The sequence below is a fragment of the Nicotiana tabacum genome, chromosome 20, assembly GCF_000715075.1.
Source record: "Nicotiana tabacum cultivar K326 chromosome 20, ASM71507v2, whole genome shotgun sequence".
NCBI lineage: Eukaryota > Viridiplantae > Streptophyta > Magnoliopsida > Solanales > Solanaceae > Nicotiana > Nicotiana tabacum.
The window spans coordinates 79,595,380-79,619,376 of record NC_134099.1 but is presented as its reverse complement, the minus strand read 5'-3'; the positions used below and the strand labels follow the sequence as shown (position 1 = coordinate 79,619,376).

Sequence of the window (23,997 nt, the reverse complement as noted above, 5' to 3'; positions counted from 1 at the left end):
CTCGTTCTCCAAAACTAAAAAATGTGAAAATGGGCAAAATCCCAAAATTTTGGACATAAAATGCTTCTACCAGCACTACTATTTGCAAACGTGGCCACGACCTCGCGTTCGTGAAGAACAAACTACCATCGCTAGGAATCCCTTCTTCGTGAAAGCAATAGGGACCTTGCGAATGTGTAAGCCATCTACCCAACCTTATCCACGATTGCAACGGGCTTGAACGTGAAAGTCATCGACCAACCTCCCTCCGTGAATGTGATCATAGCTTTGTGAACATGAAGGCCAACCTCTAGGCCACAATTACTTCTTTACGAATGCTATGCCTGCGGTCGTAATGCACACCAGACACTAGCAAAATTATCAATGTCAAACATGCTCCAGGTGGTCTGAAACTCATCCGAGCCCCTCAAGACCTCATCCGAATATATTAACTAGTCTATATACCTCCCATTAACTTGACCAATGTCTCAAAACACAAAATAACGTCAAAACCTTGAGAAATTCGATTTGGCGGTGCATGACTAGAAAAGCAAATTGAATTCAAGTTGACAAACTTGTGAGAAGAGGAAGATTATTGAGGGAATCTTATTTAGTTTGCATTTGCTAGTATCAGTTATAACTTCTGAGTCATAATTGTAAACACAAGAAATTACGATACATGAGATCTTGAGGATGTATCTATGTGATTCAAGTGATCTGGGACATTAAGCATACTTTTTATGATGTACTTGAAGACTTCCCTGACGATAACGAGAGGTTATTTAATGCCAACAGAAGTATAGCATGGTAATCTCATAGTATGATGGTCGACGAAGTATTTATCTAGTCTAGTATGAATAATGCAAGAGAGATAAAAAGGAAGAATATATTTTGTCTTAGCTCGATGATGGAGCTTTATCACTCCTTTATGTATGAGTGAAGTGAAAAATGTTATTGGGTCAGGTCCATTGATAAAGGGTGCTAGATGAGCTATAATCTTACTAATTACTCCTCTTAAACCCTACTTATGACCTATAAAGAGGAAAAAATAGTTACCTAATGTTTCTTATGGGAAACAAGCTATGGGATTAGACTTTCTTTATCCTGAAAAGGGGTATTTAGGCTGTGGAAGTAAGGAAGTTCATCCGTCATGTGAAAATTTTCAACAACCAGTAATTCGTATCGTAGTTTCTATGGACGATCCGCTTCTGTGATGAGAGACTCGTAAGTATCCTAAACTAGAATTTAGTTCACAAAAGGGTACAACCCAGGTCATCAATAGGTCCATTATGCCATTCTATCTCTGGTGAGCAATCTCTTGTAAACAGTCAAATATTAAATGAAGCCCCATCTACATTAACCATAGTTATTCCAAACTAATCTCTTCCTATCAACTATATGATAGTCGCCTCTAACATTACAGTATAGTTCCATTATGGAGAACCTATCCAACTGTTGCACATCCGTTTCATTGTATTCAGCTTCGTCAAATATAAATTTAGCCATGAAGATCATTTAATTATCCATGAGGCTTGATTTGGTTGAGTGTCCCACAAACTTTTGTATTTTAAATTTTACGTAATAACTATGTACCCATTGAGCCCACAATTTATCTCTTTTTGTTGTATATATTTCATAATATTTTACAAATGGCACCTTGGTTCAAGACCGCCACATCCATCAAGTTCAAATCTCTAGCAGACATAGGATAACATAGCCTTTCCCATGCTATTAAGGCTTTCATAGACAATTCAGCACCAGCTTTCTAGAGGAATCTTCAAATAGAGTTCTTTCCAAAACCAGTAATCATCCTACTAGGTACAAAACCAGACAAACTATTATCAAATAGTGTCCAAAACTCGTTGCATTCTATGTGTTAATATCGTTAATATAATTTATAAAGAATAGTGCAACATGAGATAGTCTGAACTCAGAGACTCTAGTTGGGTTATACACCTTTAGAATCAGAGTAATATTACACTTCATAGGTCAATACATCTCATCTATTGCAAAGAACTCCAATACAACTTGTGTGACTTCTTTCCAATTAGTGTCCAAGCTTTCTTGTAAAAGTAAGCATAATATCCATTACATCCTGAGGCCTTGAGATCATAAATACCATTTAGAGCAGTTCTACTTCCTCCTTCGTTACATGTGCAATCCATTTAGAGCTAGTTCTACTTCCTCCTTTGTTGTTTTCTTCGTACGACCCTATCCTCTTTCATAACATTAAGAGTTAAAGTTGAAAGATGAGAAGTTGTAGAACCCAAGAATGTCTTATAAAATCCTATTATTTATGCCTTAGTTACGTCCTTACTTCATCCTCATTTATATTGATTAGACTCTTGATCCTATTTTGACTGATCATGCTTTTCATATTTGCAAAGAAGAAAGCATTTTTAGAATCTCCTAGCTTCAACCATTATATTTTGAACTTCTATCTAAGGACACTCTCTTCAATTTTGTATCTTTTTTTTTTAAATTGTTATTTGATTCCCATATCATTTAAAAAGAGTTCATATTGGTGATCATGACTCCTCATTTGGACTTGAATATCTACGAGCTATTGTCTTGGATTTTTTATTTTTGTTTCAATCCCTCTAAATTATTTCATATTAGCTGCTTGAGACCACCCTTAAAATATCTTCAGTTTCTACCAGACTCTTTCCATAAAGTATCCTTTTCATGACCTCAACCAAGTATTATCTACTACTTTCAAGAAATCCCCACAAGTATATTACCACCAAGCCTTATGCATAGATTTGAATGGTCAGAGCAACCTTGATCCAAAATAGATACCTCATGTATTGGGAAAAATCAAGTTAATATTTGAAATTAATTATGTGCTGACATGTCAAGACATGTGGATCAATAAAAGAATGACATCTAGCAAAGAGTATTCAAAGAGACATGAGCCTTAATAGGTACGGGCAAATATTTAAGAAAATAGGAAGGAACAGTTACTCGGATCTCTTGGTAATTTGAAAAGACATCGGAGGAAGGAACCTAGATAGCAAAAAGTACATATACATATTATCCGTAATTAATAAGAATCAATGATGGAAAACGTTACAGAATCTTCACGAAACAGTTACGATTACCAATTATAACGTTACATTAATGCCATTAAATGCTCATTATGTCTCTATTATGAGAGAAAAAAAACGTAGTACTTAGAAATAGCTATAAAATGAGAGAAATAACATTTGTAAAGGGACACAAATTATTATTGGAATACACTGATTTACTTTGCTTTGTTTTGCTTACTCAGCTATCTTTCAATTTAATTCTTCTTATTTGTTTCATATTTGATTATCAGTAACCCGAGTTCTTCTAAAATTAAGCTTTAACCGAAATCCCTATTTTCTTGTTAAATAAATTGGTTCTGCTGCCGGGATTCTAATAATTTTTACTTTCCAAACCAACTCTCTTATCGAAACAATCATGTAGAATGTCAATGCCAACAACCAGCAAGATTTACAACACCAAGAAAATCAGCAACGACCGGAGAATCAACAAGGTGGAGGAACTCCAGCTCCATCCCCTCTCCTTGACAATCCCGAGAGGGGACTCCTGACGGATCTGAATCAAATACGAATGATTAGTTCGAAAATAACCAAGCTATTGATGATGCTTTGAAAAAATTAATCGCCTAACAAGTCAGTAACACTCTTCGGGCTTTTGCTAACCAGCTGTCAGGTGTTGCACCACCAACACCAACTCCAAACAACAACACCGTGGAAAATCCTCGCTCAGGACTCACTAACTCAGGCAGTGGAGGAACTCTTAGCGAATCCGTGATAGAGGCTCAAGTAACCCAGTCAATTCTGATTTACATAATTTAGTACCAACTTTACAAAAACAGCTCAAGGAGCAGAGCGATCGCATAGAGCATATACATGGAGTGCCACATATAATCAAGGGAATAGATATGGACAAATACTCTCAACAACCTTGGAAGCCAATTGACGCTCCTTTGCCAATTCCAAAGAAATTCAAACTGCCCAATATTCCAAAATATGATGGAACAACTGACCCCCGAGATCACGTAACCGTATTTACAAATGGCGTAAAGGGCAATGATTTGACCAAGCAAGAAATTGAATTAGTACTAGTCAAAAAGTTCGGAGAAATGCTCACGAAGGGAGCATTAACATGGTGTTCTCTTTTACCCTAAAATTCTATAGATTCTTTTGCTGAGCTTGCAGATTCATTTATCAAAGCACACTCAAGAGCTCAAAAAGTTTAAAAAAGAATGGAAGAAATTTTCAAAATAAAACAAGGAGATACAGAGTTACTCAGGGAGTTCGTTGACAGGTTCCGGCGTGAGAGGATGATGTTGTCACGTGTACCTAATAACTGGGCGGCTATGGTCTTTGCTAGTAATTTAAATGAAAAAAGCTTAGAACCCACGAGGAGACTCAAGGAAAGTTTACGAGAATTTCTAACAACTTCTTGGAATGATATTTATAACAGATACAACACGAAACTGCGGATAGAAGAAGATACTATCATTCAGTCTCGAAAAGATGAAAGGGTGAGTTCAAGGAGAGCTGAAACTGAAAAAAGGTCCGGCAAAAACAGGTACGAGCCTTACAAGGGACCAGCAGGAAGAGACTCACATTCAAAACCGAAAAACCCAAGGTACGATCATAGATCAAGAGATAGAGAGTCAGGTTCATCATCATGGTTCGGAAAATAACGAAATACACGAGAGGACGCGAGATGATGACAGAAACTCGAAGGCAAATATCGACGGTTATAGCTTTAATATTAGCACATCCGAGTTGGTGGTTGTTTTAAGAAGCATGGGAGACAAGGTACGGTGGCCAAAGGAAATGAGATAAAACTTAAACAGGCGAAATCCTGATTTTTGGTGTAAGTTTCACAACGGTCACGGTCACAAAATAATGGATTGCAGATTACTACAATGCGAAGTAGAACATTTATTAAAACAGGGGTATTTAATTGAACTGTTTAGTGAAAAAGGAAAGCAGGCATATATGAAGAATAGATAGGAACCACCAAAATCTCCTTCACCAAAAAGGACGGTCAATTCATAAGTGGAGGGGAAGAAATCAATGGTGTGACATATATGGCAGCAAAGAAGGTATTAAAAATTAAAGTTACCCACGGGAAATGAGTTCGACAGGTTTTGGAAAAAGATAGTATTATATTTGATGATGCAGATGCAGATGGCGTGCTAACCCCGCATAGTGATGCACTGGTAATATCTTTACTTGTACATGAAACTAATGTAAAACGAGTTTTGATTGATCCAGCTAGTTCCGTGAATATCATTTTGTTAAGAGTGGTAAACGAGATGCAAATCGATGATAAGTTGATACCCAAGGCACGCACCTTATCTGGTTTTGACAACTCGAGTGTCGTAACAAAAGGGGAGATAATACTCACCACATTCACAGAAGGAGTAGTCAAGGATACGAAATATCAGGTAGTAGAAATGGATATGGCTTACAATATGATTCTCGGCAGCCTATGGATTCATGAAACGGACGTTGTTCCATCTACCTTACATCAAGTTATCAAGTTTCCATCACAATGGGGAATACGGAAAATTCGTGGTGACCAACAAGCTTCACGAAGCATTAATATCATTGCAGATTCAAACGCTAAAAGTGACGAAAAATAGCAATCACAGAACTCAGTTGAGGACACGACAATGTGAACCTCAACTAAAGATAGGCAAACAGATGTAGACTCGAGGCCCGATACTATTCAGGAACCAGACGAAAATGAAAATATTAAAACAATGATCGAGGAATTGGAAGTTGTGCTACTATTTGTACATTGGCCGGACATAAAAGTCTACATCAGAACCAACCTCAGTCCAGAGATGAAACGTAAGTTGATTGAATTTTTAAAGGCTAACACAAATTATTTTTCTTGGTCTCATTCAGATATGACAGGTATACCACCAGAGGTAATGACTCACAAATTAAATGAAGACCCATCATACCCACCTGTCAAACAAAAGAAAAGGAAGCAAGGCTCCTTCAAGAATTAGGTGATTCAAGATGAGGTGCAAAAACTTTTAAAAATCATCCATCCACAAGGTAAATTATCCAGATTGGTTGGTTAATACTGTAGTAATACCCAAAAACAATGGTAAGTGGCGAGTTTGTCTAGATTATACTGATCTAAATAAAGCTTGCCCTAAAGATTTTTTCCATTACCGCATATAGATTAACTAATTGATGCTACTGCAGGGCATGAATTATTAAGTTTTTTAGATGCCTATTCAGGATATAATAAGATTAAAATGGATCCTCTAGATGAAGAAAAAACTTCCTTTATCATAGACAGGGGGACTTATTGTTACAAAGTTATGCCGTTCGGTTAAAAGAATGTTGGGGCCACATACCAAAGGCTAGTGATCAAAATGTTCCAAGAACACCTAGGAAAAACCATGGAAGTATATATAGATGTTATGTTGGTCAAATCACAACAAACATGGGATCATATTCCACACTTGACTGATACATTTCAGATTCTTCACAAATTTAACATGAAGCTAAATCATGAGAAATGTGCATTTGGCGTGTCATCAGGTAAGTTCTTGGGATTTATTATTTCTAACGGTGGCATTGAAGTAAATCCTGCACAGATTAAATCTATTGAAGAAATTTTGGATATACTCACGAGCAAAAAAGAAGTTCAAAGGCTGACAGGAAGAATAACAGCCTTGGGGAGGTTTATTTCCAAGTCATCAGAAAAGTGTTTCAAATTTTTGCAGCTTTAAAAAAGCAAAACCAATTTGAATGGTATGAATAATGTCAACAAGCGCTTAAAAACTTAAAGGCATACCTGTCAAATCCACCATTGCTAGCCAAACCAAAAGACATGAAGGAATTGCTTATCTACCTTGCAGTTTCAGAAGTAGCGGTAAGTATTGTACTAGTTTGAGAAGACTAAGGTAAACAATCACCGATTTATTATGTTAGCAAATCTTTGCTAGATGCTAAGACTCGATATCCTCATTTAGAGAAACTTGCATTAGCCTTAATTATGGTATCTAGAAAATTGAGACCTTACTTCCAATGTCATTCTATCTCTGTAGTAACTGCCTACCCCTTACGCAATATATTGCATAAACAAGAGTTATCGGGTAGATTAGCCAAGTGGGCTATAGAACTAAGCGAATATGACATTACATATCAACCTAGAACTGTAATGAAGTCACAAGTTTTAGCAGATTTCGTGGCAGATTTTAGCCAGGGGATACAGTTGGAGGCAGAAAAAGAACTACAGGTATTTAACGGATCTAATCCAGGTACCTGGATCTTATTTACTAACGGTTCATCAAATGTAAAGGAGCAGGCCTAGGGATTATCCTAGTACCCCCTGCGAGTGAAACCATACGTTAAGCAATAAAATGTTATCCAATCACTAACAATAAGGCAGAATATGAAGGTGTCATTGCAGGTTTAGAATTGGCACAAGAGCTCGGAATAAAGCAGGTCATAATCAAAAGTGACTCGCAGCTCGTTGTTAATCAAATGCAGGGGACTTATACGGCAAGAGAGACAAAGATGCAACAATACCTGGAAAAGGCACGGGATCTGGTTAGACAATTCTAAACTTGAAAAATCACGTAGATACCAAGGGAAGAAAATGCCAAGGCAGACGCTCTAGCTAATCTTGCATCCGCTGCGGAAGTAACAAATGAAGAAAATGTTTCCGTGATACATTTATTTCATTCAGTGCTTGATCGAGACAAAAATGAGGTAAATTACAATAATTTAACTTGGGATTGGAGAAACGAGATTGTCAATTTTTTGCAATATGGAATACTACCTGAAGATAAGAAAAAGTCTCAAGCTCTTCGCCAAAAAGCTGCTCGTTACTATTTAAATCAAGGCAATTTATTTCGAAAAATGTTCGGTGGTCCTCTAGAAAGATGTCTCGGGCCTTCTCAAATGGAATATGTGATGAAGGAAACACACGAGGGACACTATGGAAATAATGTCGGATGGTAGATCTTTAGTGGAAACTATAATTATAGCTGGCTATTACCGGCCAAAAATGGAAGAAGAGGCAGAAAGCTTCATGGCTAAACGTGACAAGTGCCAAAGATATGGCAACATCATGCATCGGCTAGCTGAATTGTTACATCTAGTTATTGCACCATGGCCTTTTATAAAGTGAGGGATGGATATTGTAGGTTCACTACCATAAGCCAAAGGTAAGGTAAGATTTTTGTTAGTAATCACTAACTATATTACTAAGTGGGTAGAAGCAGGAGCATTCAAACAGGTGCGAGAAAAAGAGGTCAGAGATTTCATCTAGAGAAACATCATATGCCGATTTGGGGTTGCCAAAGGAGATCGTATGTGATAATGGTCCACAATTCATAGGTGCACAAATCACAGAATTCTTCAAAAGCTGGCAAATTAAAAGGATTACCTCAACACCTTACCATCCGGTGGGTAATGGACAAGCTGAATCAATGAATAAAGTCATTATCAACAATTTGAAGAAAATACTGGAGGAATCAGAGGACAATTGGCTAGAGGTATTACCTGGAGTCTTGTGGGCATACCGAAAAACAGCAAAAACAACTACAGGAGAAATACCATTTTCACTTGTATACGGAGCTGAAGCCTTAATTCCAGTCGAAATTGGGGAGCCAAGTACGAGATATACTCAAGCTACTGAAGAGTCGAACGAATAAGAGATGCGGGTAAACCTGGATTTACTTTAAGAAAGGAGGGAAACCACATTAATAAGGATGGCAGTGCAAAAACAAGTTATTGAGCGCTATTACAATCAGAAAGCTCGTCTCAGATACTTCAAGATTGGGGACTACGTACTCAAGAAAGTTTTCCAATCCACGAGGGCAGCCAATGCAGGAAAGTTGAGTCCAAATTGGCAAGGGCCTTACAAGATTCATGGTATCGCAGGAAAAGGAGCATACGAGCTTGAAACTTTAGATGACAAGATTCTACCTTCAAATTGGAATGTTGTTTATTTGAAGAAATACTACTTCTAAGGAAAGGAAATACCAATAGTCAGGTATCCCCACTCACGATATTTATTTTTAATTTTTAAAATTTTACTAACAATTTTAGATGATAGGCAAAAAGCTAGCCAACACTAAATGATGAATTACGACCTGAAAGACACGTGGAAAGAACATAATTTCCGGTCTAAGGTTACAACTATTCTGATGGAAATTTAAATTGGTTAAGCATTCTTTATCTAAAATCATACCTTAGAGTCCCGTATGTTTTTCCTTTTCAGGAAAAGGACCGCATGGAAGGAATAATCAAGTGCTCGAGTTTTCATACTTCAAAGATCTAATACTTGGAGGACTATATAATATACATATGATATAAGTATAAGGAAGGAAAAGAAGGCTGAAACAATTAAATTTCAAGTCAAGCCTAAAGTCTACTCAATAAATATCACGTTCAGAGCAAAGTCACGAGCCAAAAATGCAAGCCTGATCCAAAAACCTGTGAAGAATACACTCGTGGATACAAATTTCAACGAATGTTTAGGTTAAAGGTAGTATTTAGCCATGGGTCATAAAGAAACCCTTGGATTTTCTTTTTTACAAATTTGTTGTAAAAGAACACAGTTACGGAAGAGTTATAGAAGATAATTAAATACATGTATGGTATTATTTAAGCTTGACAAGTTCGAATGAAAAATTTTCTCAAAGTTATTTCAAGAAACATGTGTGTTCCTATTTATCTTTTCATATGATTACACCATTATGAAGCTGAGATGTCTTCTTCATTAAGTGTCGTATATAAAAGGGCACTCTTTTATAATTCATGTTTGATTCAAAAATCCATGAAATTAATTAAGCATTTCTAAAATGCAAAAAGTCAAAAGGGTAAGACAAAAACCTATGTATTAAAAGCAAGCCTTGGACTTATAAAGAAATAAAGAAAATTATTAAAGGAGTATAGCAGAAACTCAAAAGAATTAAGTTAAAACGAAAATTTTATAATATTAAGTTAAAACTAGTATGAACTTAGTCTTAAATTGATTGTCATTTTAAATCTCCGAAAAAACCTAGTGACATGCTGTTGCCAAAAAGATAACCCCAAAATGGGATCAGGGGTAATACTACCACACATTCCACCAAAAAGAAAAAAAAGGAGTCAAACTTCACAAATAAACTTTCATTGTGGAGCAGGTTCAGAAGAAGAGTTCAAGACGTCATCATCAACAACAGAAGTCTTGATTTGGTATGAAGGAGCTGGGACATCCACCGCACCAGGATCAACTGCAACATTCTCGGGAGTATCAGCCATCAGAGAAGAGAAACTTTGTCCTTGCTGAGTATTTTCAATGGTCTCTTTAATCTTTGCTAACTCAGCATCCAAGTTAAAACCTTCTTGGCTAACCTCCATAAGGGTATCATTGTATACGGTAAAATCGGAGGGTCTAATTTTCCATCGTTATGATGCCTCGTAGGTACGTCTCGAAGGCTCGAGACCACGATTGAGTTTCATCCCTCAGGGTCCATCGACGCTTGACCTCGAGGCAGTATGAGACCGACGGTTATGGAAATAAAATGGGGAGTTCCCAAGTCGTGATGCTAGAGCTGGCAAAGTCTGTCAGGCTAGTCTGAGCCCGTATCATGGTATTAACTAGCTGTCCCATCTCCACATCTTTGTAATAAATTCACTCGTACTATGTTGGGATTCCCCTCTTATATAAAGGAGATCCTTGTCATTTTGTAGATATCTGTTGCTCCATACTAAATATACTAGAACATTCTCTCTGCTTTCTAACACATTCTCTTGATCTCATTACTTCATTTATTGCTCATATTTATTGTATTCTACTTAAAGTTCATCATTTATTGCTTATTATTAGTCACAAAGAGTCGTCATTGATTTGTTTATAACTATTAGTCCCCATCGACCACCTTCGATAGCTCCCAGCCGAGCTTTGGACTTGACCCCGAGGCTCTCGAATAGGCAAGCTCGAGGCCCCGATTGATAGCGATTCAGTTTGATTAACATCTCATTTTTAAACTCATATCTCATTTCTAAGTCTTTCACATAGCATCAATTGCGTAACAACTAGCATAAAAATAGATCACGTATTTTTAGAACTACTTAATCAAAATTAATTGTTAGTACCATTTTCACAGTAAACAATCATGGCGCATGTTCAATATGTCCCAACTTACTTCGACACCAGCTTTGTCCTCAAGAGCCTCATAGTCTCTTTCCCAATGATCAATTTCACTCTGGAGTTCCTCCCTCTCAATCAAAGAAGCATCGTAAGAAGATTGTAAAGGGACAAGGGAACTCTCCAAAAACTTGACCTTATCAGAAGACACACGGAGATCTTCTTGGGTCTGGGTGAGTGTTTGAACAAGCTCACCTACATAAACCTCTTTCTCATTCAACAAGGCCTTCATACCTCTTATCTCTTTGGTGGCTTTGGAGAGTTGTTCAGCAAAAGATAACTCGAGGAGGTTTTTATCCTTGCCTGCCTGGTTGGAAGAAGCTTTCTCAACTGCTAACTCCGATGCGATGACCCTCAGCTGCTGCTCTAAGGTACATTTGTTTTCTTCTAAAACTTCCATCTAAAGCTGGAGACTTTCATACTACTCTTTCCAATTATCTGCCTCAATCTGGTAATCATGCATCAATTGCTATGTATGGGAAATCCTTTTCATTATCTCCATACCGATGAGATTGATCTATATAAAACAAAGAGGGTAAAAATTTCAGCAGAAAGAAAATGGAATAGAACATGAAAGACATTAATACCTTCAATAATGATTGCACTATGTCATTCATCCAAGTCAAAGAACTATGACTTTCTACCTTGGACTTTTCAACTGGACCAATTAAGGGTTTCAACCATACGTCAGCTTGGCCAGACTTCTTCAGAAGAATACAATCGGCAGGAACCTCAATGGTAATTTGTTTCATCACCTTACTTCCACTTGAAGAACCAACTTCAGTTCGAGAAACATTAGTAGTGGGGACTATAGAATAAGTCATAATGTCTTGAGGTGGAGAAAAAATAGAAGCAGTAAAAACAGCCAAAGAGCGTTCCATTGGGACAGATACGGGGAAAGAGGCAAGAGGTACTTCATCAGATACCAAATCAAAACCTTCACTATCAAACCCACGTGAAAAAAGTTATTCATCATAGTCACGAGCTTCCATAGGAGTATCTTCGTTAGAACTCACTAATCTGGCTTCAACAAGTTCGGTCATGGGAACAAAACGGGGAGGAGTAGCTTCGTCATCCCAAATGACGCGTCTTCTAGACCACGACCTTCTAACCAAAGAACTTCCATCCCATTTCTCTTCATTCTCAGAATACTGGGGTTTGTCAACTTTCCTCTTTGATGAAGAACTCAAGATCTCCTAAGCTCTTGCCAAAGAAAGCCTAGAAGCTGCAATCGATTCAGCACTTACACCGCGAATAGGAAACCCCGATAAAAAGAAGGGTTAAAACATTCTAATGAAAGTATAGATGAAAATAGAAGGAAAAATTCTTACTATGGGTCTTAACCTTCCAACCAAACCTATTTGAGAGGTACTTCCAAGATCTAACTTCCATAGGAGCAATGGTCAATAACTTTTCTACCCAACCACGAAAATTGAAAATCTCTTCAACAGTTCTCATGGTTGCTGAAATAAGAAAAGCTAAACAGTCGCAGGAAGTACAAACTCTTTTTGATAAAAAAGAGAAAGTTGTAAAGAAAACTTACGTGCAAAATTTTACTTTTCCGGGAATGACATATTTTCTTCACCTACTAGCCCTACCGTGGGAGCAGCAACAAATTGGACTCACCAGCCATGATCTTTATCATCCTCAGGGCTAACTAAAACCCTCTTACTCCTTGCCACCAAAGTAAAAATTACATGACGGAATAGCTTAGGAGAGTAAAGGTGGATTAGATGAAAAAAGGTAAAGGGCAGTTGAGCCAAATTAGCCAAGTATCTTAAACATGCAACAACCCTCCCTACAATAGAGCCAATTTTTCCTAAACAATCATTGAAAAAACGATAGACCTCGATAATAACAGGGTCAATGAGCGGTCTAAAATTCAGTGTAAAGGGATACGTATACACGAAAGAAAAGCCAGCCTTGAAGGACGTGATCCTTTGATTTGCATTAGGAATTATAATTGGGAAGCCAAATTTCCAATGGCAATCTCTATAGACAACAGAGATCAAACCTTCAGTAATCTGAGAAGGGTAAACATTAGCACGATCAAGAAAGGACATAAAAGAAACCTTATTCCTAATCGATTCTCTATCAGTATAAAAAGAAAGTTCAGAGGGGATAATTTCGTCTACTATGGGTTCACGAACTGGTTCATTAGAGTCCCTACTTCTGGCAGAAGATCTATGTGGAAGAGAACCCCTAGTTCTAGAAGAAAAAGGAGGAGTAGAACTAGGTAGAGATGAAGAAGCACCTCGAATGGATGTTGATCCTAAACTATGTAACCTACCTCCTCTCCTGCTCCTAGTTAGAGCAAGAGGAAGTTCATCAACAATAGGAATTTTTGTGGATTAGGGTTCGAAGAAGACATAGCTGTACGAGGAAGAAAAGAAGATTGAATATTCAAAGAAGGAAAACACTTATGAGAAATAAAAGACAAAGGTTATATTTATACTCATAAGCAACCGTCAAACAAAAATGTAATGATGGGAACGTCATGATGAAAACTGTCACTTCGTAATTGATGTAAGCCGTAAAAAAGCCTTAAAAGACACTGAAGGTTGGAGAACCAATCAAATGTCACCACGTGTCACATGCATTAAATATAAGTGACATACAAAGCGTTAGTTCTGAAGAAGGTATGATGATATGTAGAATGGTGGCAAAAATTCCCGCTTTAATGAGATCAAGTTCCCAAATATTCAATTAATGAATAAATGGCAAGTGGATGGATTATCTGTATTGGAAAAAATAAGTTAACATTTGGAATTAAATATGTGCTGACATGTCAAGACACGTGGATAAATGAAAGAATGACAGCTAGCAAAGAGTATTCAAAGAGACACGAGCCTTAATATGTACATGCAAAGATTCAAGAAAATAGGAAGGAACAGTTACTCGAATCTCTTGTTAATTTGAAGAGACATCGGAGGAATGAACCTAGATAGCAAAAAGTACAGATACGTATTATCCATAACTAATGAGCATCAATGATGGAAAACATTACAGAATCTTCACGAAATAGTTATGATTACCAATTATAATGTTACATTAATGTCATTAAATGCTCATTATGGCTCTATTATGATAGGAAAGAAACGTAGTACTTAGAAATAGCTATAAAAGGAGAGAAATAACATTTATAAAGGGACGCAGATTATTATTGAAATACACTGATTTACTTTGATTTCTTTTGCTTACTCAACTATCTTTCAATTTAATTCTTCTTATTGGTTTCATATTTGATTATCAGTAACGCGAGTTCTTCTAAAATTAAGGTTTGACCGAAATTCCTATTTTCTGGTTAAACAATGGGGAAAATAATCATCCAGTATGCATTCACCAAAGCCCAAACTATTCTGCTGAAGACGTGACTATTAGTCCAAGTAAACCACACGCCATATGTCTACATAACTACTATACCAGTATCAAACAGATAGTCATTACAATCTCTTACTTCTACTTCGTGTACAAGGCTTCCACAATGCCTATCCTGGGCTAAGAGGGTAGTGTTATGATCTCCCGTAGTTAAACAAGGTCGTTGTTGAGTGCCTTGAATTGCTCGAAGTTCCTCCCATAGCATGTTCCTATTTTCAATGGTATGTAGACCATAAACAGCTGCAAAATAGAATTATATGTTCATGTTATTACATATCAACTTTCCATGGATACACTCCTCTAGCGCACTTATCATCGTATAATTAATTACTCTAGGATCTTAGAGAATTCATACTCTACCTCTATTACTTTGACTATAGTTGTGATACCAGCCCCACCCTTACTATCCTTATCCTTCATTCTGAGTGCATTCTTTTCTTTGATTCTATGCTCAAGGACTACTATTTACGAAATATTTTTATTCCTCAAGCACTCATCAAACTCTTTTTGCTTGTAGCATTTATTAAACCCTCTAATATTCCAGGTAATAAGATTCATGCTTGGATATGATAAGAAGATGTGCCCACGAATCTAGCTCTCCATTTCTCTGTTCCTTCCTTGATTTAGTCATACATCCTGCCTTTTGTAAATCGGAATTTGTCTTATCCAATGGACAAAAACCATTTACGACATTCAACTCATGTCGCCCACCGCTTTGCACTTCCTTAGAAGCTGATTTGCCTCTGACAGTCTGCCACTGTTCATCTTGTAATTCTACCCTCGCTAGGAAAAATTTTATTTTGTATCTCGTAGATTTGACGCTAGTTGTATGAGGCATCTTTTTTGTCTCACGATTTTGTGGACCCAGATTTTTGTGTACCCAAAAGTGTAAAATTGGGGTCCACAAATTTGTGAAACAAAAAGGAATCTCATACAACTAATGTCAGTTGTGTGAGGCACACCATAAAACTTCTCCTTCCTTCAGGTTCTGCATTACAATAGTCCCATGATCTTTCTGCGCAGCTTGCCTCTCATTTCTTGCATCTCTTTGTTTTCTATCACAACGAGTATTTGTACCCGCGCGTTGCGCGAAAAATGAAAAAAAATTTTTTTTTTTACTTGAATAATATGATGGACACAAAAGAGCATGAAAGAAATATGATTTTGTAATTCATTCGTTATATATGTTGGGTCTTGTTACTCTTCATATATTTACATACATAATCGACAAACATTGTATTTTCAGACAAAGAGAAAATCAAGATAGATCACATACATAATTTATTTAAAGCTTCTAGCCAATACTGTAAAGTAAATTTTTGGGCTTTATCATTCTTAGATAAACCTTTGCCTATTTGCATGAAGAAACGAAAATGTTAGAAACTAATTACTTATAGAATTGATGTGATCCAAATTTACTTTGATAGCTCTAGTTTCTCGCTCTTGACCATCACGAAATTGATGTCTCATGCTTCTCGAGATCAAGTAATGAAATAGAAGTGTGTTCGACCTATGCCAACTGTAATAGCTTCCACCTGTAACAAATGAAAAGGGTATAAAAAAAATTAAAATCAATACAACTTTATTTTAATAGAAAGGAAATCAAAATACATACCAAATGTTGAACGAATACTGTAATATATGGTAATTTTCGTCTCGTCCGAAAGCTTTTGCATACTTTCTCTAAATTTTATAGTTGTATCATATTTTGTGCTACTACTATATGCCAAAAGCTGTAAGATGTTTCATGATTTTCTTTTAAGGATAAGGACTTGACAGACTTATCAGTTTGGGAATATTAAGCAAGTGTTTGTAATGGACTGTGCAAGCTTGCGAGAGAAAAGTAGTTGTACGAAAATAAATGTGCATTTTCAATCAACATTTTATGGTCCTTAAAAGCACACGTTTCACAAAGAGATACTACATGAGTTGAGTAAATTCCAATTAAATGAGCTTCCTGCTCATTAGTTGCAGCTTTAACAATACATAAGTTTATGAACTTATCATGTGTACCTTCAAGTTGAGAATAAATACTAACTAAATCATTTTCTTAATGCATAAATCCATAACACAAATATTTAAGATATATCAATCAAAAATTATCCCGAGCACTTCTTAGAAATAAAATTACATCAACTTTATTATTTGAACCGGAAAAGATGGAATACCAAAGAAGATGGATAAATAGTACTAATTATAACTAAATTGTTGACTTTAGTAAATTTTCCAATCAATCGTCTTCCCTACTAACTTAGAATACAGTGATCATTTGTAGGTTTATAAAATCTGAATAACTAGGATATTGTACTAGTACAAAAAATAGTACTAAAAGAAAGGCAAGTCAGAGCTCAATTGATTTGTTTTTTCAATTTTAAATTTTCTCAAAAAATCAACTAGCTTGTTCATGTTCAACCTCTTCCTCCTTACACAACCAAACAAGCTTTGGTAGATAAATGCTATTCTAAAATCTATATTATTAAAAAGTTAATAAATAAAATTTATTTTGGTTCAACCCCATTTTCACCTTGAATTGGTCAAACCAGCTTTTCTATAAACAACTATAGATCTAGAATATAGGAACAATGAAGTTAAATAACTATAAGAATAATTCCATATAAAAATATGCTATAAAATTAATAGTTTGTTTAATTTAAAACCATGCCATAGATTCGTCAATTCCAAATTAGAAAAAATACAAAGATGTGAATGATCATCGACAATCAAAGCCATAGACCCAACTAATAAGAAAGTTTTAATCAACCCAACACCCACACAAGATAGAGATAGAAATTTATTGACTCTTTTGGTTGTTATGGTGGCCAGCAATTTTGGTTGCGGATGCTAGCGGATGAGATTTTTGTAGTATAGGGTTTTTCAATTAAGGTAACTCCTGATTTATTTTTTTGTAGTCTTTAGACTAAATTGAGAGGGTATATATTTAGGCGGGAAGCTATTTAGAGGAAAAAATAAAAATTAAAGGCAATACTAAAGGCAAAAACAATAGTTTTACTATATGTTCTCTTGAATGGAAAATAAAGATATACTAATTAGTCGTTAATTTATTGACCGCTAATATTTGTCTTCCATGAATATATTAGCGGCAATTAGTTTATTGTTGTAAGCAATTGTCGCTAAATCCCCTTTTTATTGTAGTGCTTGGAAATTCCCCTTTTCTTAATAGGAGTATTTTATGCATTAAATAATTTTTTTTTCAGTTTCTATTTACTTTCTAAAATTGTTAGAATTGGTAAACTAAAAGAAGATGTCTGAAAATTCAGATGAGTAGTGACAGGTAGTCAAAAATTGAAGTGATAATACTTTAGAGATTTGCGTGTTAGTCCTCTCAATGCGTGGAATTGTCATGATAGGCCTATTCGTAAAACTGTTAATTTTTAAAAGTCTCAAGTCTTTATTTATTTTAAATCAGACGTTTACATAATTCAACACATGCAAAATGAGAATATGTCGTGTTTCTCATTTGTCATTTGCCAATTAGACTGGGAAATTTTTGTTCTGGCATATGAACAAATAGCACCTTTGTATTGGTCAAAATCTGACCGTCACAACTGAACTAACAAGGTGATTGGGCAGTGAAAGATAGCATAGCCCACTCTGCGTCTCTTTCCCGACACCCGTCGAGTCGGAAGAAACAGCGCCTAAAGGGATGACCGAGACATATTGGAGGCAAGAGGGCGTCGGCCCAAGTAAAGGACAAGGGTGATTGACTATATATAGTAGGGGAAAACCTTCGATTAAGAGGGTTGCTCCCTCCTTTCTCTCTCTGAAACTCTCTTCTTGTATTCTTGATAGGAAGGAAGTAATCCATAGAAGAACATGTAAAGTTATCCCCCATCGATCGATGAGAGACACAATATTGAATTTCAATAAGATCATTTACATCTCTTTTATCCTGTGTGCGATCCATACTATTAGTTCTTTGATCAGGAATTAATTATGTCTTACTAAAATTTACCCCTTCATCTTCTTTGATTGATTTGTTCAAAAAAGTTTCGATATCTTTTGAGTCAAACAACTTTATTTTTTCATTATTTAAGATTTGTTCTTTTCTGTATTTTTAATGTTCCTTCAATAGAAAATAGGCAGTCTATTGCGTGGTCCATCAAACTCTCTGGTTGTCTTTTGGAGTGCTAAATTGCTATTTCATCACGTTTTTTTCAATTTTTTTTATTACTATTACATTAGGGGTGTGGCAGGAGCGGAGCTGACTTATTAGTTACGCGTTTGAACTTAGTAGTTTTCGTTTAAATTTTATATTTGTCTTAAAATATATATTAAATATATTCAAATTATTAATTTAGAATTCAATAATATTGAATTTCGAACCCAAACTTCAAATTGTAACACATCATTCTAACACGTCTCCGAGTAGGGGATGGGAGAAAAAGTTGAAAGAAACTCACCAAGTTAGTTTTCTAATTTCCAACGAAAATATTATCCAATGCTAAATAGTCTTTCTCCTTAAATAGTCAACTTAAGTGGATCCTCTTCATTTTATAGCTCAATCTTTCTTGTTTGATTCAAGCATGGAGAACCAATACTCCTACTCATTCTCTTCCTACTTCTACTTAGCTATAGCACTGTTTCTTCTTCCAATTTTAATCACATATATTTTCCATCAGAGAAGAAATCTACCTCCAAGTCCATTTTCTTTTCCAATAATTGGTCACCTTTACCTTCTCAAGAAAACTCTCCATCTGACTCTAACATCCTTATCAGCTAAATATGGTCCTGTTTTATACCTCAAGTTGGGCTCTATGCCTGTGGTTGTTGTGTCCTCACCATCTGCTGTTGAAGAATGTTTAACCAAGAATGATATCATATTCGCAAATAGGCCCAAGACCTTGGCCGGTGACAAGTTTACCTACAATTATACTGTCTATGTTTGGGCACCCTATGGCCAACTTTGGAGAATTCTTCGCCGATTAACTGTCGTTGAACTCTTCTCTTCACATAGCCTACAGAAATCTTCTATCCTTAGAGATCAAGAAGTTGGAATATTTATCCGTTCGTTATACAAATTCTCAAAGGATAGTAGCAAAAAAATCGATTTGACCAACTGGTCTTTTACTTTTGTTTTCAACCTTATGACCAAAATTATTGCTGGGAGACATATTGTGAAGGAGGAAGATGCTGGCAAGGAAAAGGGCATAGAAATTATTGAAAAACTTAGAGGGACTTTCTTAGTAACTATATCGTTCTTGAATATGTGTGATTTCTTGCCAGTATTCAGGTGGATTGGTTACAAAGGGCTGGAGAAGAAGATGGCCTCAATTCACAATAAAAGAAATGAATTCTTGAACAGCTTGCTTGATGAATTTCGACACAAGAAAAGTAGTGTTACACAATCTAATACTATTGTTGGAAACATGGAGAAGAAAACCACACTGATCGAAAATCTCTTGTCTCTTCAAGAATCAGAGCCTGAATTCTACACAGATGATATCATCAAAAGTATTATGCTGGTTGGTATCCTGTTATTTTGGCCTTCTTGTAGAAAATAAAAGAAAAATAAAAAAAATTAAACTTTAATCTAATTTTGATGTGACTGCTTATATTTTGAATAGATATAGATTCTTATCGTGTGGACTTCTTTTCTCTGTTGTCACTTTCAAAAACTTGAATTCCATGTGCATCTCATCTAGGATTGATTAGTCAATACTTGTCTCTTAAAGTAGATATATTCAAAATTAGTGCTCTCATTTCATTCTTTTTAATTGGTCATTTCCTTCTGTTTAGATTATTATTATATAGTCCTCATTTTGATAGATGGTGCGCATATATTTTCTGATGAGTGTTGTATGTGGATGAACTTTCTACTCTTCTCTAAAAGTTTATTTATTCTTATGTGAACAGGACCTATTATAATTTAAGGTACAGAATTGGCTTATCAGAGTAAGAGTAAAGCCTCTTTTTACTTTGATGCATGATTGCATTTGCTTGGCAATAAGCAGCCTAATCTCGACTTGTTAGAACTAATTTTAATAGGGGTGACAAATGGGTTGTTTTGACTCTTTTGGGTTGGTCTAGATGAAACGACTCATTAAATAAGTCCAACCATGTCCAAAGTTTATATGGGTCAAGATGGGCTATACAATAGGTTGTAACCCAACCTACCTAAATTGACCCAAATCTTTTGTAATATTCCAACTTTTAAACAAGCATGTAAAAGTTGTTTTGTGTTTTGGAGTAAATGTCAATTTATGCATAATGATTTCTTTCCTCAGTTTAAATTTAGAACTTTATTTGATAGTTCTTTATCTTATAATACTAACAAAGATCTGAATAATAAAAAAATAGTAAAATTAGAACTTTCTACCCAACACAACCCACTTCCCACCACCCCAACCCCCACCCTACACCTGTACCTCCCTACCCCTATTATTTTTTTTATTTTTTATGTTGTAGGTAGAGTATATTTTTTTATTTAAACAAAATGAATATTTTTGAGAAGACTAGCATAAAAAAATTATTTTCTTTTGAAAATATTTTCGATTCTCTAACCAAACACTAGAAAATATTTTTCGGAATTTTTTTTTTCACTCACCAATCAAACATGAGAAAATAAGTGATAAAATCACTTCATATCAAAACACATCCTTAGAAGCTTTAAAAGACAATTGTTGTTCATGGGCAAGTTTGGGCTTAAATCATGGACTGATTTGGGCTATAGAAAACAAATGAGTTTAGTTGGGTCGTGCAAAAACTTATCCCATCATTAAAGTAGCTCATGCCCAACCCATTAAAACCTGGATAGGTCAGATGGGTTTGTGCCACTTTTGCCACCCCTAATTTTAATTCTACTTGTCCTTTGTAAAATGGTAAACTTCGTTTGTATTTCTGAGATATTAATTGAGCACTTGAAAATGAAGTCCGACTAATATATTATTCAAATAAAAATTGTATATGTATGTTAACATAAAAGGTAGATCCTTTAAATTTTTTATGATGGCCACATTTATTTTGTTGTAGGTAGTTTTTATTGCAGGAACAGAGACCTCATCAACAACCATCCAATGGGTAATAAGGCTTCTTGTAGCTCACCCTGAGGCATTATATAAGCTACGAGTTGACATTGAAAACAAAGTTGGGAACAAGCACTTGCTGAACGAATCTGACCTCAACAAGCTTCCGTATTTGTATTGCGTTGTTAATGAGACAATGAGATTATACCCTCCGATACCACTTCTATTGCCTCATTTTTCAACTGAAGATTGTATTGTTGGAGGATATGATGTACCAAAACATACAATGCTATTTGTCAACGCTTGGGCCATTCACAGGGATCCCAAGGTATGGGAGGAGCCTGACAAGTTTAAGCCAGAAAGATTTGAGTCAACGGAAGGGGAAACAGAAAGGTTAAATTACAAGCTTGTACCATTTGGAATGGGAAGAAGAGCGTGCCCTGGAGCTGATATGGGATTGCGAGCAGTTTCTTTGGCATTAGGTGCACTTATTCAATGTTTTGACTGGCAAATTGGGGAAGAAGAAAGCTTGGAGGAAAGCTATAATTCTAGAATGACTATGCAGAACAAGCCCTTAAAGGCTGTCTGCACTCCACACGAAGATCTTGTCCAGCTTCTATCACATCTCTGAGGCAATTTGTCTATGCCAAATGTAAACTTCTATACCCACTATATTGCACGCGTATGATTTGACACTCTTTACAAGGTATTTGTCACTATTCTGTTTTGCTATTTTTGTGAAAAGTTAATCAACAATGGATGATAAATAAGTAGTTGTTCAAAGGTTATGTTAATAAAGAGTAAATGCCGGAGAGAAGAAATCTATTACAAGATGTTTTGCTTTCTCTGAGTAGTATTTGGTATCTTGAATAAAAATGATAAATGTTTGATCTGAACTTGTAAATATCATATTCTCTAGCTTTTGTTGCCTGAGCATGATCAAGTATGAATGTGTTTCGATGATTGAAAAACTAGGATATATCATACTAAAAGAATCAAATTTTGTGGATAGGATACTATGCTATTAAACTAATGAACAAATATTATATGCAGATGACAAGAGAACTATGTTTGTAGCTTGATAACATAGAATGCCAATTAGACACGCAAAGATTGAACACGTGCGCAAGTTGAATTACGAAAAGAAGTTAGTTCGTGCATAACAATAAAAGATATTAGCTGGAGGAATTCATGTGCTAAGAGGATTTTAATATATAAGGAATTACTTACCTGGAAGGAAAAGGTTGAGGATGCAGAAACAACTAGGAAACCAAATCAAATTAGAAGAGGATTTTTCTTAACTAAAATATTCTACGTTTTGGAGTATTGATTAAAGAAAGAATTCGACCACCCTCATACCTGTATAAAGAGACATATTGTTGCCGCTTATAACTAATGTTATTCATACAAATCAAGCACTTCATTCTTTTCAATAGAAATTATGGCAAGAAGGTGCTCTCAAAGTATTCAAGCTGCTCAAATGAAAAAACCTATTCCTGAAGACGAAGGTGCCCAGTTTTTTAGTTGTTAGGTTAAGTCTGTTGTTCTTGAATTGTAACCTATTTGCTTTTGAGAAGCATAATCATAGTTAGCACAAATATAGTGATGTTTTTGTTTTATTTTTTAGACTAGAGTTATTTGGAAAGCGATCACTATAACTGGATCGATTGTAGAGGTAGGGTACTAGAGTTAGTCTTATTGGTTATGAGCTATAACCTAAAACTGCTCTTTGAAATTAGTGAAGTTTGAAGGCAAATCGTACGAGGGTAGGTCGTGATATTTACTCCCATGAGCAAGGAGATTTTCACGTTAAAATTTTTTCATTCTTTATATTCCATACTTTACTAGCTATTTGCGTCTGCTTTGGGCACATAAAAGAACTAAGTTTTGTGATTCGCCAAAAACTATTAAGAAATAATTCATCCATCCCTCTTGTGTCACGATGCAAATCTAAAATAACAATTGGTATCAGGGAAGGTTCTTTTATATGTGTCTAACACCTTGAAAGAATCCAAGTTAGCTGCACCACCAGACGCTCAAGAAGGATAATAATAACGACCCGAATGATCATTTTGTATATTTGAGCCCTGTTACACCTTTTGGTGCTTCAAATATGTGTATCTGTGACTTTATGACTTGCGAGGTTGGTTAGTTTTGTTCCAGGGAGGTTTGGGGTTGATTTGGACCCTTTAGTTCTTGGCATAGAAGCCTAAATTGGAAATATTGACCGAAGTTTGACTTTTATTAAAATGATACCAGAACGGTGTTTTGATTTCTCCAATAAGTTTATATTATGATTTGGACTTGGGCGTAATTCCCGAATCGAAATCGGAGGTCCATAGGTTGATTTGTATTGTTTTGTCGAAAGTTGACAATTTGAGGTTTAGAGGTTTCTCCAAGTTTCACCGTAGGTTCATATATTGGATATTAGGTATGGAATTTAATTTTGGTATTTGAAATAGGTCTTTTTTTTTCTATT

General features: G+C 35.6%; 1 protein-coding gene across 1 annotated transcript; it reads left to right on the top strand.

Moving 5' to 3' along the window:
- Positions 1-18,923: 18,923 nt before the first annotated feature.
- On the top strand, positions 18,924-22,351 carry LOC107786246 (cytochrome P450 81C13). The gene is made up of 2 exons (XM_016607693.2): positions 18,924-20,018; positions 21,526-22,351. The coding sequence occupies exons 1-2, from the start codon at positions 19,080-19,082 to the stop codon at positions 22,147-22,149; spliced, it is 1,563 nt and encodes a 520-aa protein (XP_016463179.2). The 5' UTR covers positions 18,924-19,079; the 3' UTR covers positions 22,150-22,351.
- The last annotated feature ends 1,646 nt before the right edge of the window (positions 22,352-23,997 follow it).

Excerpts from the sequence above, each read along its gene's own strand:
- LOC107786246 (XM_016607693.2), top strand. The coding sequence starts at position 19,080 with ATGGAGAACCAATACTCCTACTCATTCTCTTCCTACTTCTACTTAGCT. Across the intron at positions 20,019-21,525 it reads TCATCAAAAGTATTATGCTG|GTAGTTTTTATTGCAGGAAC; the intron begins GTTGGTATCCTG and ends ATTTTGTTGTAG.